We start from the raw sequence: 12,041 nt of genomic DNA on the forward strand, positions 1-12,041 counted from the left end.
CCAACTTGTGGGAGCTGCTTCTGGAAGCGTGGGGTGCAATTTCTCCAGATTACCTCAACAAATTAACAGCTAGTATGCCAAAGGTCTGCAATGCTGTAATTGCTGCAAATGGAGGATTCTTTGACGAAAGCAAAGTTTGATGTAAAAAAAATCTTATTTCAAATACAAATCATTATTTCTAACCTTGTCAATGTCTTGACTCTATTTTCTATTCATTTCACAACATATGGTGGTGAATAAGTGTGACTTTTCATGGAAAACACGAAATTGTTTGGGTGATCCCAAACTTTTGAACGGTAGTGTATTTTCTAAATATAGGCCTATTCCAATATGTTCAAAATGTTTCAATAAGAAAATTCCCGTTTTTCCGTTATTGTATTTCTCGGGTAAACGGGAAATGTTTCAGATGGTCATTCCCAGGAATCCCATTTGCCGAGATTAAACCCTAGTCCCAATGTTATTTGGGGTGGGAGGGAGTTCATCTAGCCCCGCTGGTCGTACTCCAAACGAAGCGTGTCCAGATGCAGACTCGAAAATGAGTGGCTGAAAACGAGTGGTTGTATGAATGCACTGCGAACTGTGGCTGAAGCGGATTAAAAAATGGCTGCTAGTGCCAGTAGAGATGTGCACAAATGTATTTCTTTGTAAATATTTATGCAAAAAATGTAAACCCAGTAGGAATATATTAGATGAATGCGCATACAATAGATTGTAGAATTGGTTCTTCATGACAAACATCTTATGAAAATTGATGTTAACAGACCCCCCCCCCCCCGAAATTACATTCACATGAAAAATCAGGGAACAAGTGACACTATAGCGAATGTAGCACACACCAAAAGCCTCCATTTGCAAATGTAAATATGATACTTAGCCAATAAAATGATCAGGTTAAATAGATCAGCGTTGCTGCCTTGCAAGCTGTCCATGTAAAGGAGACTGTCAGTGAGCTGAGAAGGTGGTAAATGTCTTGTGGTAGAGACTAGTCACCAGCGGTATCTAGCTGCAGGGGTTCGGTTATAAGCAGACAACGCTGGTGATGACGTGTTCTTCTTGCGACATTTCGCTGGTTACTCGGCTACTGATGGCGTATATACGAGTGGTGTCCCATCTCATGGTTAGATAGTCCGCCCCCCCCGTCCCCTCGCAGCTTCGCTCTGAAGGGCCGCTAACCAACCGAGGGCACTCTGAAACAATGAGTAGGGTTAAAGGGCCTTACATTCGAGTAGTTTAGGATGATTTAGAATGCACCAGGCTAAACATTGTGTGTGTGTGTTTGTGTGTGAATTGTGTTCGCCTCACCAGATGGAGGTAGAGAAACTAAGGCGGGCTGTCCAGTCAACGTGAAGCCTGTGCTCCAATCAACATCAAGCCTCAAGATCACCTGCTGGCCTATCGACCCACCAGCAAGCTGGAGGACGGAGGGAAGATGGAAGGCGGGGCAAATGGGCGAACCACCTTTCGCCTTTTTTTTTTTCCAAGTGATCTAAAGAAATAACCTTTTTCCACAAGTTTGTAAAATTTACATATTTGCACATATTACTTTTTTTTCTAGCTAAATGTAAGTTACAGATGTATATGTTTCTTTTCTTTTTTTTCCTTTTTTTTTTTGCCAATACAAAAACAAATTTGAGGCCTTACTTTAAACCTACTGCACTGGACTTGCAGTTTTCCGAGCCCCCTCCCCCCCGCCCCCAAACATAACCACCAGGAGGGACTCCTTTTCAATCAATACTACTGACTCTTTATAAAGCAGGGGGGCTCTTGTTTTCTTGACATCAAATCTTTTTTTTTTGAATGCCACACAAGTAGTTGAATTAAGGAAAAGCAAACAATCTCTCGTCTCCGTAAGCGGCGGCGTTAACCCTGCAGATTATTTACAAAACGGCTGTTAACAACATGATGGGATATTTTTTTTTCATTTTTGTGTTTCCTGTGCGACGCCGTCGACAGTGCTGTCCTCCATTGACGCGACGCTACAAGGGGAAAGAGAGCAATTGCCTTGTTGTTATTTCATTTGCGCTGCCGGTCTGTTGTCTTCGGTATGCTTTCTAACATTCCTGTTCAGGGTAACACTACTGTGCCTACAAGTGTTGATAATGGGAGCTTACGTTTATTTTGACGGTTTCAGGAGATATTCAGCATGATATTATAGATATGTATCTATATTTTTTAAAAGTCTACTGACATGCCTAGTCAAATTCATATATATATATATATATAGAGGGCCTCTTTATCTTTCCCCTCCGTGATCAAGCGTTTGCAAGCTTGAGTCGCACACTCGTCTCGCTCGTTCGGAGCGTCCCTCACGTGAGGGTTGTTCAATATTAATGCTTCGCTTCTCACCAGAAGATGCAGCATAAAGAGCATCCCTGTGTGAGAACCCACTTGTAAAGAGGACAGAAGAGACAAGGAAGAGGTGGATTTGGAAGAGTGTGGATGGGGGGGGGGGGCTTTTTTTTCTACGACAAGGTTGCTGACCAAGACTTTGGTGAAATAATTGAGAAATAAAAAGTGCAATCTGAGAATTATCATCTCTGCACCTCGCTCTCAAATATATTTTTTTTAATTTAGCCGATTTCCTCCTCTATTATTTTTTTTAGTCCCATCATTCCTTTATTCTCTCTCTCCTCCCTACCTACATTTTGCCTCCAGCAGTTCCTCATTTAAAGGAAATTTAAAGCCAAGCTTTTTTTCCCCAGCTTTTGTCACAAAGTCAGTCCCGGCATTCCATGATAATTTGTCTTTCCCTTTTTTGAGTGTGTGTGTGTGTGTGTGTGTTTCTTTGTGTGTTTGTCTGTCTTTGAATCTACTGTACATCTCTTACCCCAAGGACCAAGTATAAAGCTTAACTGGAAACACACATGACAGCACGCCGCTGGTCTAAAACACTCCCCTCTGGCTCTCAGACTTCAACAGATGGTTTCCTGTTGGAGGCTTCTGCAGACGAGTGATTACTGAGCTGACTGTAAGAGGAGAAAGAGAGGGAGAAAGAGGTTGGTTTGTGCACAGTGCAATTCCTGGTTCACTGACAGCATTTGCAACAACACAACTGTGATGCTGCGCTCGCTCGAGGCCAGCGGTTCCCAACTCCAGTCCTCGGGTAAAACCCCGGTGCTGCTGGTTTTCTACTCTGCGGGGTTGTTCAGCCATTCCAGGCCTTACACTTCCCCGATGAGACCTGGCACAGCAGATAATAATCGTACCAAGGGCTCCCGAGTTCCAGAGTTAGGAACCACTGCTTCAAGCTGTTCCTAGATTGATAACCAGTTGGACCCCAGAGGCTAGCGTGGCCCTTAGCACAGCTAGCTAGCTAGGCACAGCCCTAGACAAGGCTTCTTCACACTGCAGGACGAGCAAAACATGTCCACAATTTAGCCTTTGGAAAAGTGCTGCAGTATGAAGAGAGGGCTTTGTTATCCCTGCATGAACTTTCACGGCTAGCCCCGAGATGAGAGTTTTCAATATGGAAAGAAAGCACTGTTGTAAAGAAAAGAAAAATCATAATTTTAAGAAGTCAGGTCATCTCCATGCCCAGTCGCTTCTAAGAGCTAAGATATGTATTTAGCATCCCCCCTACACATGCGCAAACACATACTCGCACTTTCCCCGTGGAAGTGCATAATCTTAATGAACTGTTCAAGACAGACCCAGCCCTGCATGTGGCTTTAAAAATGCACTGACTATCACAGCGAAGTCCTCCCCTCTTCCTGTGCTGGAATTTGTGAGACCCGCAACCTTGCAGAGAGAACGTTTTAGTGAGAATATAGCAAGCTGTATATAAACCCCTCAGTGAAATGTTCCACGACAGGCAACGCTGACCTTCTCCGTATACTACTTAAGTCATTACAGGTTCGTCTTTTTAACACCTACAGTATACACTATACTCACAAATGTCTTGTCCAGGAAGGCGATATCCTGCTTCGCTTTAAAGTTTCTCTGGTCTTCTGGAATCACTCCATCATCGCCACTGAAAGGGATTGAGTTTCTGGACAATGGGTGTGTGTGTGTGTGTGCGCGTGCATGCGTTTGCATGTGCACTCGGGCGTGCACATGCAAACGAAACCGTTAAAACCAGGATTTTTAAGTGCAGAGCCCGAGTCGCCTTAATCCAGTTCAAGGACCGCACCCCTGTATTGGAACGGTGGCGCTTAACGAGAACGTCTTAATTCCCATGTCCACCTCTTCTGCTACGCACGCGGCTCCTGGAGCTCCAGCTATGATGTAATCACACCAACTGTAGAGGACTTGGGAGAGGGGGGCGGGGGGGGGTGTCTCGGTTGTTGTTAATTTCCGTGTTATGTACATTCCATTATCTGATGGCGAGAAGAGATCTGTGCACATTCAGTAGCATCTTTCCAAGTGATTTTGTTTACACGTGCTGTACCATTGCATGAGCTGAGATCTTTCCAATACGAATAAATATCATCTCTATTTACTGCAACGACTTCGGCTTTTTCTTCTCCCCCTCTCACTTTTCGCTAATGCTGCAATATTGCTCACTGTCCGGCTGACGTAACGGCATCTCTGAATAGTTAAGCTCAACAACGGGCGGGTTTTTCCAGATGCAGGTAGAGTTGTATGGGGTTGTTGATTTTTCGCAGCAGGAAGAGACGACGAGAGAGGAGGGCAGCGTTCAGCTGGGGCGGGGTGCGACAAGGCCTTGATGAGGATGTTGCCGGCTGCTGACGTCAATATCTACGTTTTCACTTTTACTGCGGTGGCATTGAGCGAAGAACGCACCCATCTTTGAAAAGGGGAGAGCAGCAGATAGAAATCTCTGGAGTCTTCTAGTTGTTTTCGTCAGTGACAGAAGCCAAGGTCTAACTCTGAAAGGGGCAGTTTCCATTAAACTCCGACAAGGCTGCTTTTTTTTTGTGTTGTGTTCTTCCATTATTCTCCCAGTTCTTCACCCACCCCCCACCCCCACCCTGCATTCAGACCGGTGGTTCCAACCCTATTTTCCTTGGAGTCTCCCTTTCACTCGTACGAGAAAGCCTGACAGTTAAGAGGCCTCCGCGACCTCTGAGCTGATCCTACGCCATGATCTGCAAACGGGATGACTTAACTTTTCAAAGGGCGGCACTTATAACTGGGGGCAGTGTGCCGGTATGGAACATGACCGCAATCCTAATACACAAAATATAGTTCGATACCATGTCAAGCCAGGCAGTTTACAGTACCCGGAGTGAGTACATTCTAAACGTTGGTGGGAATTACACAATATACCCAACAATATGTACTGGGCTTAATGGAGCCTATTCTCTGGTGGTCTCCTCAGACGGGATGAAGATGAGATTTGTTTCCCCTGCTTGGGAAAGGGTGAGAAGGAAAACAGATGTTTTGTAGCAACAAAAGAGCGGGGCCTCTTGACTTGCGTGTCTTTGTCAGGTTGACACGGCCACCTGATTGCACTCGTGTCCTCGGGAAACGGGGTTGTCGAACAAGCACGTTCGCTCAGTAGTCGAGTTTTTTTTTTTGCAGCTCAGGAGACCCTCCAGGGTCAGTTCAGTTTTATCCAGCAGAAATTCAGAGACTGTCATACATGCAATTGTGTCCCCTCGTCTGGGCTATTGTGACTGCCTCTACTCATGTCTGAGGCAACACAAATCACAGCTAGTCCACAATGCAGCAGTGGTCCTCCTCACCAACCCCAAAAAAATGACTCTTATTTTAGCTTTGCTTCGTTGGCTCCCGGTGAATTTTAGATTTGATCTTGTTCTTAACTTTAAAGGCCTGCTCAGGAATCACATCCAAGTACATGTCAGATCTTCTGACGCCATACGTGCCCGGTCGCAACCTGAGGCCCTCAGCCAAGGCCCTGCTAGCCATTCCACAATCCAGGCTGAGGACCAAGGGTGGCTGGGCTTCTTCTGTTAGGGCCCCTACTCTGTTCTGTTAGGGCCCCTGCTGTGTTCTGTCAGGGCCCCTACTCTGTTCTCTTAGGGCCCCTACTCTGTGCTGTACTGGTCCCCTACCCTGTTCTGTTAGGGCCCCAACCCTAACAGAACAGAACCTCTACACTGTTCTGTTAGGGATCCTTCTCTGTTCTGTTAGGGCCTCTACTCTGTTCTGTTAGGGCCTCTACTCTGTTTTGTTAGGGCCCCAACACTGTTCTGTTAGGGCCTCTACTCTGTTTTGTTAGGGCCCCAACACTGTTCTGTTGGGGCCTCTACTCTATTCTGTTAGGGCCCCAACACTTTTCTGTTAGGGCCCCAACCCTAACAGAACAGAACCTCTACACTGTTCTGTTAGGGACCCTTCTCTGTTCTGTTAGGGCCTCTATACTGTTCTGTTAGGCCCCCTACTCTGTTTTGTTAGGGCCCCAACACTGTTCTGTTAGGGCCTCTACTCTGTTCTGTTAGGGCCTCTACTCTGTTCTGTTAGGGCCCCAACACTGTTCTGTTAGAGCCTCTACTCTGTTTTGTTAGGGCCCCAACACTGTTCTGTTGGGGCCTCTATTCTGTTAGGGCCCCAACACTGTTCTGTTAGGGCCCCTACTCTGTTCTGTAAAGGCCCCAACACTGTTCTGTTAGGGCCCCTACTCTGTTCTGTAAGGGCCCCAACACGGTTCTGTTAGGGCCCCTACTCTGTTCTGTAAAGGCCCCAACACTGTTCTGTTAGGTCCCCTACTCTGTTCTGTTATGGCCCCTACACTGTTCTGTTAGGGCCTCTACTCTGTTTTGTTAGGGCCCCAACACTGTTCTGTTAGGGCCCCAACCCTAACAGAACAGAACCTCTACACTGTTCTGTTAGGGACCCTTCTCTGTTCTGTTAGGGCCTCTATACTGTTCTGTCAGGGCCCCTACTCTGTTTTGTTAGGGCCCCAACACTGTTCTGTTAGAGCCTCTACTCTGTTTTGTTAGGGCCCCAACACTGTTCTGTTGGGGCCTCTATTCTGTTAGGGCCCCAACACTGTTCTGTTAGGGCCTCTACTCTGTTCTGTAAAGGCCCCAACACTGTTCTGTTAGGGTCCCTACTCTGTTCTGTTAGGGCCCCTACTCTGGTCTGTAAGGGCCCCAACATGGTTCTGTTAGGGCCCCTACTCTGTTCTGTAAAGGCCCCAACACTGTTCTGTTAGGTCCCCTACTCTGTTCTGTTATGGCCCCTACACTTCTGTTAGGGCCCCTACACTGTTCTGTTACGGCCCCTACACTGTTCTGTTAGGGCCCCTACACTTCTGTTAGGTCCCCTACCCTGTTCTGTTAAGGCTCCTATACTGTTCTGTTAGGGCCCCTGCACTGTTCTGTTAGGGCTCCTATAATGTTCTGTAGGGCCCCTATACTCTGGAACATCCCTGAGGAGATCAGACTGGAGAGATCCTTATCCTCTTTTAAATCCCTCAGGAAAACATACATTTATAAGTCTGCTTATTCTGGATTTGTGGTCTGAATTTATCATTTGTTTATCTCGTTTACATTTTATTACTATTTATTAATTATTGATTATTTCATTAATTTTACATTGTTTTATTGTACCTATTTCATTTTTCCTCATGCAGATCCTCTTGCTTTTATATTTCCAGTAACACTTTCTATGAAGCTTGCATCTATAACGCTCTATAAGCATCTATAACGCTCTATAAGCATCTATTGCATCTATAACGCCCATACTTTCCTATAATGTGTATTACAATGACTAACGGCTATGGCTGAAGACTGTGAAACAGCACTGAAGTCTCATTATGCATCTCTACAAAACTTAAGCAAAACAAGTTGGCTATGATGCATTATGACATTTGACAGTTAAACTGGCTAATAATGACATATTTATAATGCATGAATCCGTTTAAAAATCTACATAATGTATCATAAAGGTGGTTATGAGGTGTTGTGAGGGCATATACGTGGTTATAATGAATCTTACAAGGACTTATCGCTACACTTATAGGGCGTTATATACTATGCTTATAGGGCGTTATAGATGCAAGCGTCATAGAAAGTGTTACCATATTTCCTTCCCAATTTTGTTTACCTTTTAAACGGTTTTAAGTTGTTTTTTAATCATTGCTTGTCTACCACTTATTTTTGTCTTGTAAAGCACTTTGTAGCTTTGTTTGAAAAGTGCTATATAAGTAAAGTTGCTATTGTTGTTCCAGTGATCTCCTTAATTGATGGTTTGATAACTTTGACACATGTAGGTCACTCGTTTCATCGTCTGTCTCATCCCTCTGTCACGCATTATTTAGGGGTCAAGGTTCATCTCACACTGGCTCCCTGCAATGTTTCCTTAAGGTACACATGTATCGTGCACATACCTGTTGGTTACATATGCCAAGCTCAGTCACAGCAGGAGGCACAAGAAGAGGATGATGACGTGAACAAGAGCCAAGAACTAATTCTTTATTCAGCCAAAGACAAGGGTTCAGCTGTCTACGGTTATCTCAATGCATAATCGTCACCTGTGGCTTGAATAGATAACTTGGGGTATTTTGTTAATGCCAAGAACTCATGAATTGAAATTTATACTTGAAGTTAAGAAATCTACAGGTAGTAGATTAAAAAATGTCAGGTGAAAATGTTTTTGTGAAGACAAGAGTTAATTTTGGGTGCCCAGTCCAACAGTCTCTTGCATGCTTTCTTTGCAAATCTATCTATCTATCTATCTATACAACATGGCCAAAAGTAGGTGTACACCCCTTCTAATGATTGGATCTGGATTTCAGCCACATCCATTGCTGGTAGATGCATCAAATCAAGCACACAGTCACGCAGTCTCCACTGACAGATATTGGCAGTAGAGCTCAATGACTTTCAACGTGGTTCTCAGAGGATTCCATCTTTCCAACAAGTCAGTTGGTCAAATTTCTGCCCTGCTAGATCTGCCCCGGTCAACTGTACGTCTGTTATTGTGAAGTGGAAACGTCTCGGAGCAACAACAGCTCAGCCGTGAAGCAGACCACAGAATGGGACCGCCGAGTGATGAAGTGCGTAAAGAATCGTCTGTCCTCGGTTCAACACTCACCGCCGAGCTACAAACTGTCTCTGGAAGCGACGTCAGCACAGGAACTGTTGGTCAGAAGCTTCATGGAATGGGTTTCCATGGCTGAACAGCTGCACACAAGCCTAAGATCACCATGCACAATGCCAAGCGTTGGCTGGAGTGGTGTAAAGCACACCGCCATTGGACTTTGGAGCAGTGGAAATGTTCTCTGGAGTGATGAATCATGCTTCACTATCTGGCAGTCTGACAGACCAATCTGGGTTTGGTTGATGTGGAGAACTCTACTTGCCCAAATGCACAGTGCCAACTGAAGTTTGGTGGGGGAGGAGTAAAGGTCTGGGGCTGTTTTTCGTGGTTTTGGCTGGGCCCCTTAGTTCCAGTGAAGGGAAATCTAAATGGTGCGGCATGCTTGTAGGCATAGATTTGGGTTTGGACAGTAGGGACATGTCCCTGCCAAAGTCAAGTGATGCAGCTGCTCCCATCCGTCAGTATTTGGATTATACGGAGTTGCACGTTTTGCGGATTACCCATGGATTTGGGCTATGTTGAGAGAGAGAGAGAGAGAGAGAGAGAGAGAGAGAGAGAGAGAGAGAGAGAGAAGAAGTTGGTATTTGTTGTAGTTTGAAAGATTCATGGTGGAAATGGAGATAATAGTGGCAGCATGTGAGATGTATTGAAGATAGACTTAAAGTCTGGCCATTTCATTAGTTGCAGGAAACACCTCCATCCAGTAGCCAACCAGAACGGCTTGAAGGAGAGGGAGATACAGCTACAGGGTCTCAGGTGAGGTTTTACAGCGACCCTACTAGCTAACTGAATTGGAAGTACCTACTGTGATATTGGGCTATACAAATACAAATTAAATGGACCTGCGTGAGTTGGTGTTAAATACCATAACAGTTCACAAGATGGTTTGATTTAGGGAGGCTTCCTTTGTCTCCGTCTGTACCCGTCCAACATTTTGTTTCCTACAGGAATCACTGTTGTCATGTAGATGATCAGTAGAGCAGACTGGAGGAGAGGCAGTTGCAGCCATAGGGTCTCAGGTGAGGTCTTGCAGGGTCCTGCAGCGGCTTGGTGATAAGGTTTTTTATTCTTCTTTGAGGTACATAGACGCACGAGGTCATGCTACACATTACAGCCTGTTGGCTAAAGGTTATGGTTCCCTGTCCTCTAATCAGATGGAGGCCGAGCCTACCATTAAAACCCACCGAAGGGCGTCCGGGTAGCGCAACGGTCTATTCCGTTGCCCACCAACATGGAGATCGCCGGTTCGAATCCCTGTGTTACCTCCGGCTTAGTCAGGTGTCCCTACAGACACAATTGGCCGTGTCTGCAGGTGGGAAGCCAGATGTGGGTATGTGTCCTGGTCGCTGCACTAGCGCCCCCTCTGGTCGGTCGGAACATCTGTTCGGGGGGCAGGGGGAACTGGGGGGAATTGCGTGATCCTCCTATGCGCTACGTCCCCCAGGTGAAACTCCTCAATGTCAGGTGAAAAGAAGCGGCTGGTGACTCCACGCGTATCGGAGGAGGCATGTGGTAGTCTGCAGCCCTCCCGGGATCGGCAGAGGGGGTGGAGCAGCGACCAGGACCACTCGGACGAGTGGAGCAATTGGCCGGATACAATTGGGGGTGGGGCCCCCCAAAAAGGATAAAAACCCACTGAAGTTCAGTTCACAAGTGCAACTAGTTTAGCCGTGGAAAGCGAGCTGGAAGAGCAGCTGCAGAATAACATTTAGTACATATTAACATTACGTTCCTGCAGATTGTGTGTCTGCATGACATTTAAAATCAGAGGGGAAATCAAATCCAATAAAAGTCCTGTTTCAGACACATTGTATAAGCAAATATACATGGAATAAAGCAAGGTTTTACAGAATCAAGCTCACACACACACACACTGCACATTCTTAGTTCAAACTGTGCGTTTCACACAATCATTTCAAAAATGTCCCTACCAGTGTTGAACCCAAACCTGCACCCTTGCAGAATACAACGACCCTCTTGAGAATTGTGTGCTTCCAAATTCATAGCAACAGCTTGGGGGAGGCCTGTTTCCTGTTTCAGCATGACAATGCCCCCATGCACAAAGCGCGGTCCATAAAGACATGGTTTGCTGAGTTTGGAGTTGAAGAACTTGACTGGTCTGCACAGAGCCCTGATGACCTCAACCCCATCCGACACCGCTGGGATTAATGTGAACGCCGACTGTGCGCCAGGCCTTCTCCCCAACATCAGTGCCCGACCTCACTGATGCTCTTGTGGCTGAATGGGGGTGAATCCCTGCAGCCATGTTCCAAAACCTAGTGGAAAGCCTTCCCAGAAGAGTGGATGCTGTTACAGCAGCAAAGGGACCAACTCCATATTAATGCCCATGGATTTGGAATGAGACGTTCAACCAGCACCATATGGGTGTGATGTCCAGGGGTCCACATACTTCTGGCCATGTGGCGTTGGGTTTCCTCCGGGGGCTCCGGTTTCCTCCCACAGTCCGAAGACGTGTAGGTCAGGTGAATTGGCCGTACTAAGTTGTCCCTAGGTATGAATGTGTGTGTGTGTGTCCGGGGTGTCTCCCCGCCTGCCGCCCAATGACTGCTGGGATAGGCCCCCCGAGAGCAGGATAAGCGGGTCAGATAACGGATGGATGGATGGAAAAGAGGGAACCGTTGGTGCATCTCCAGCTTTTAACTGCTGGGCCACACTTGTGTCTAACCTGCACGTCTTTGACAACGGAAGTGCAACACACCACCAACACCTTTCAGATCGCCCGCCTCTGACGTCACATACACCCTGTTCCCGTTTCGCACACCAAGCAACTCGTACCGGGAAAGAAGTCCAGGATTGTCTTGGTTAAGGAGCTTCTTTCAGTCGGCAAGCAACTTGGCTCCCACTTGTAGCCGCAGACTGCAGCGAACAATAAGAGCGAAGGACTCCTGAAAACGGCGGGCGTCAGGCAACATGTTGTGTGGCAGTGTTTATGTTTGAATTCACACTGTGGAACAACAGACGTGATGGTGCCACTATTCAAGCAGAATCACAAAGAGCAGATGTAATTGCTTGTATTGCGAGCTGACCTTGCTGTCAGGATCAGGATCCTT

At 46.3% G+C, this 12,041-nt stretch overlaps 1 protein-coding gene across 2 annotated transcripts in view; it reads left to right on the top strand.

The window, feature by feature from the left end:
- Positions 1-4,438, top strand: part of cd2ap (CD2-associated protein) — a 124,936-nt gene extending 120,498 nt beyond the window's left edge. For both annotated transcript variants that reach the window (XM_056294305.1, XM_056294306.1), the window contains one exon: positions 1,306-4,438. In XM_056294305.1, coding sequence (XP_056150280.1) covers positions 1,306-1,347 — 42 coding nt within the window. In that variant the 3' untranslated portion in view covers positions 1,348-4,438. The remainder of the gene's footprint in view (positions 1-1,305) is intronic.
- The last annotated feature ends 7,603 nt before the right edge of the window (positions 4,439-12,041 follow it).

Source organism: Lampris incognitus, chromosome 15 (genome assembly GCF_029633865.1).
Source record: "Lampris incognitus isolate fLamInc1 chromosome 15, fLamInc1.hap2, whole genome shotgun sequence".
NCBI lineage: Eukaryota > Metazoa > Chordata > Actinopteri > Lampriformes > Lampridae > Lampris > Lampris incognitus.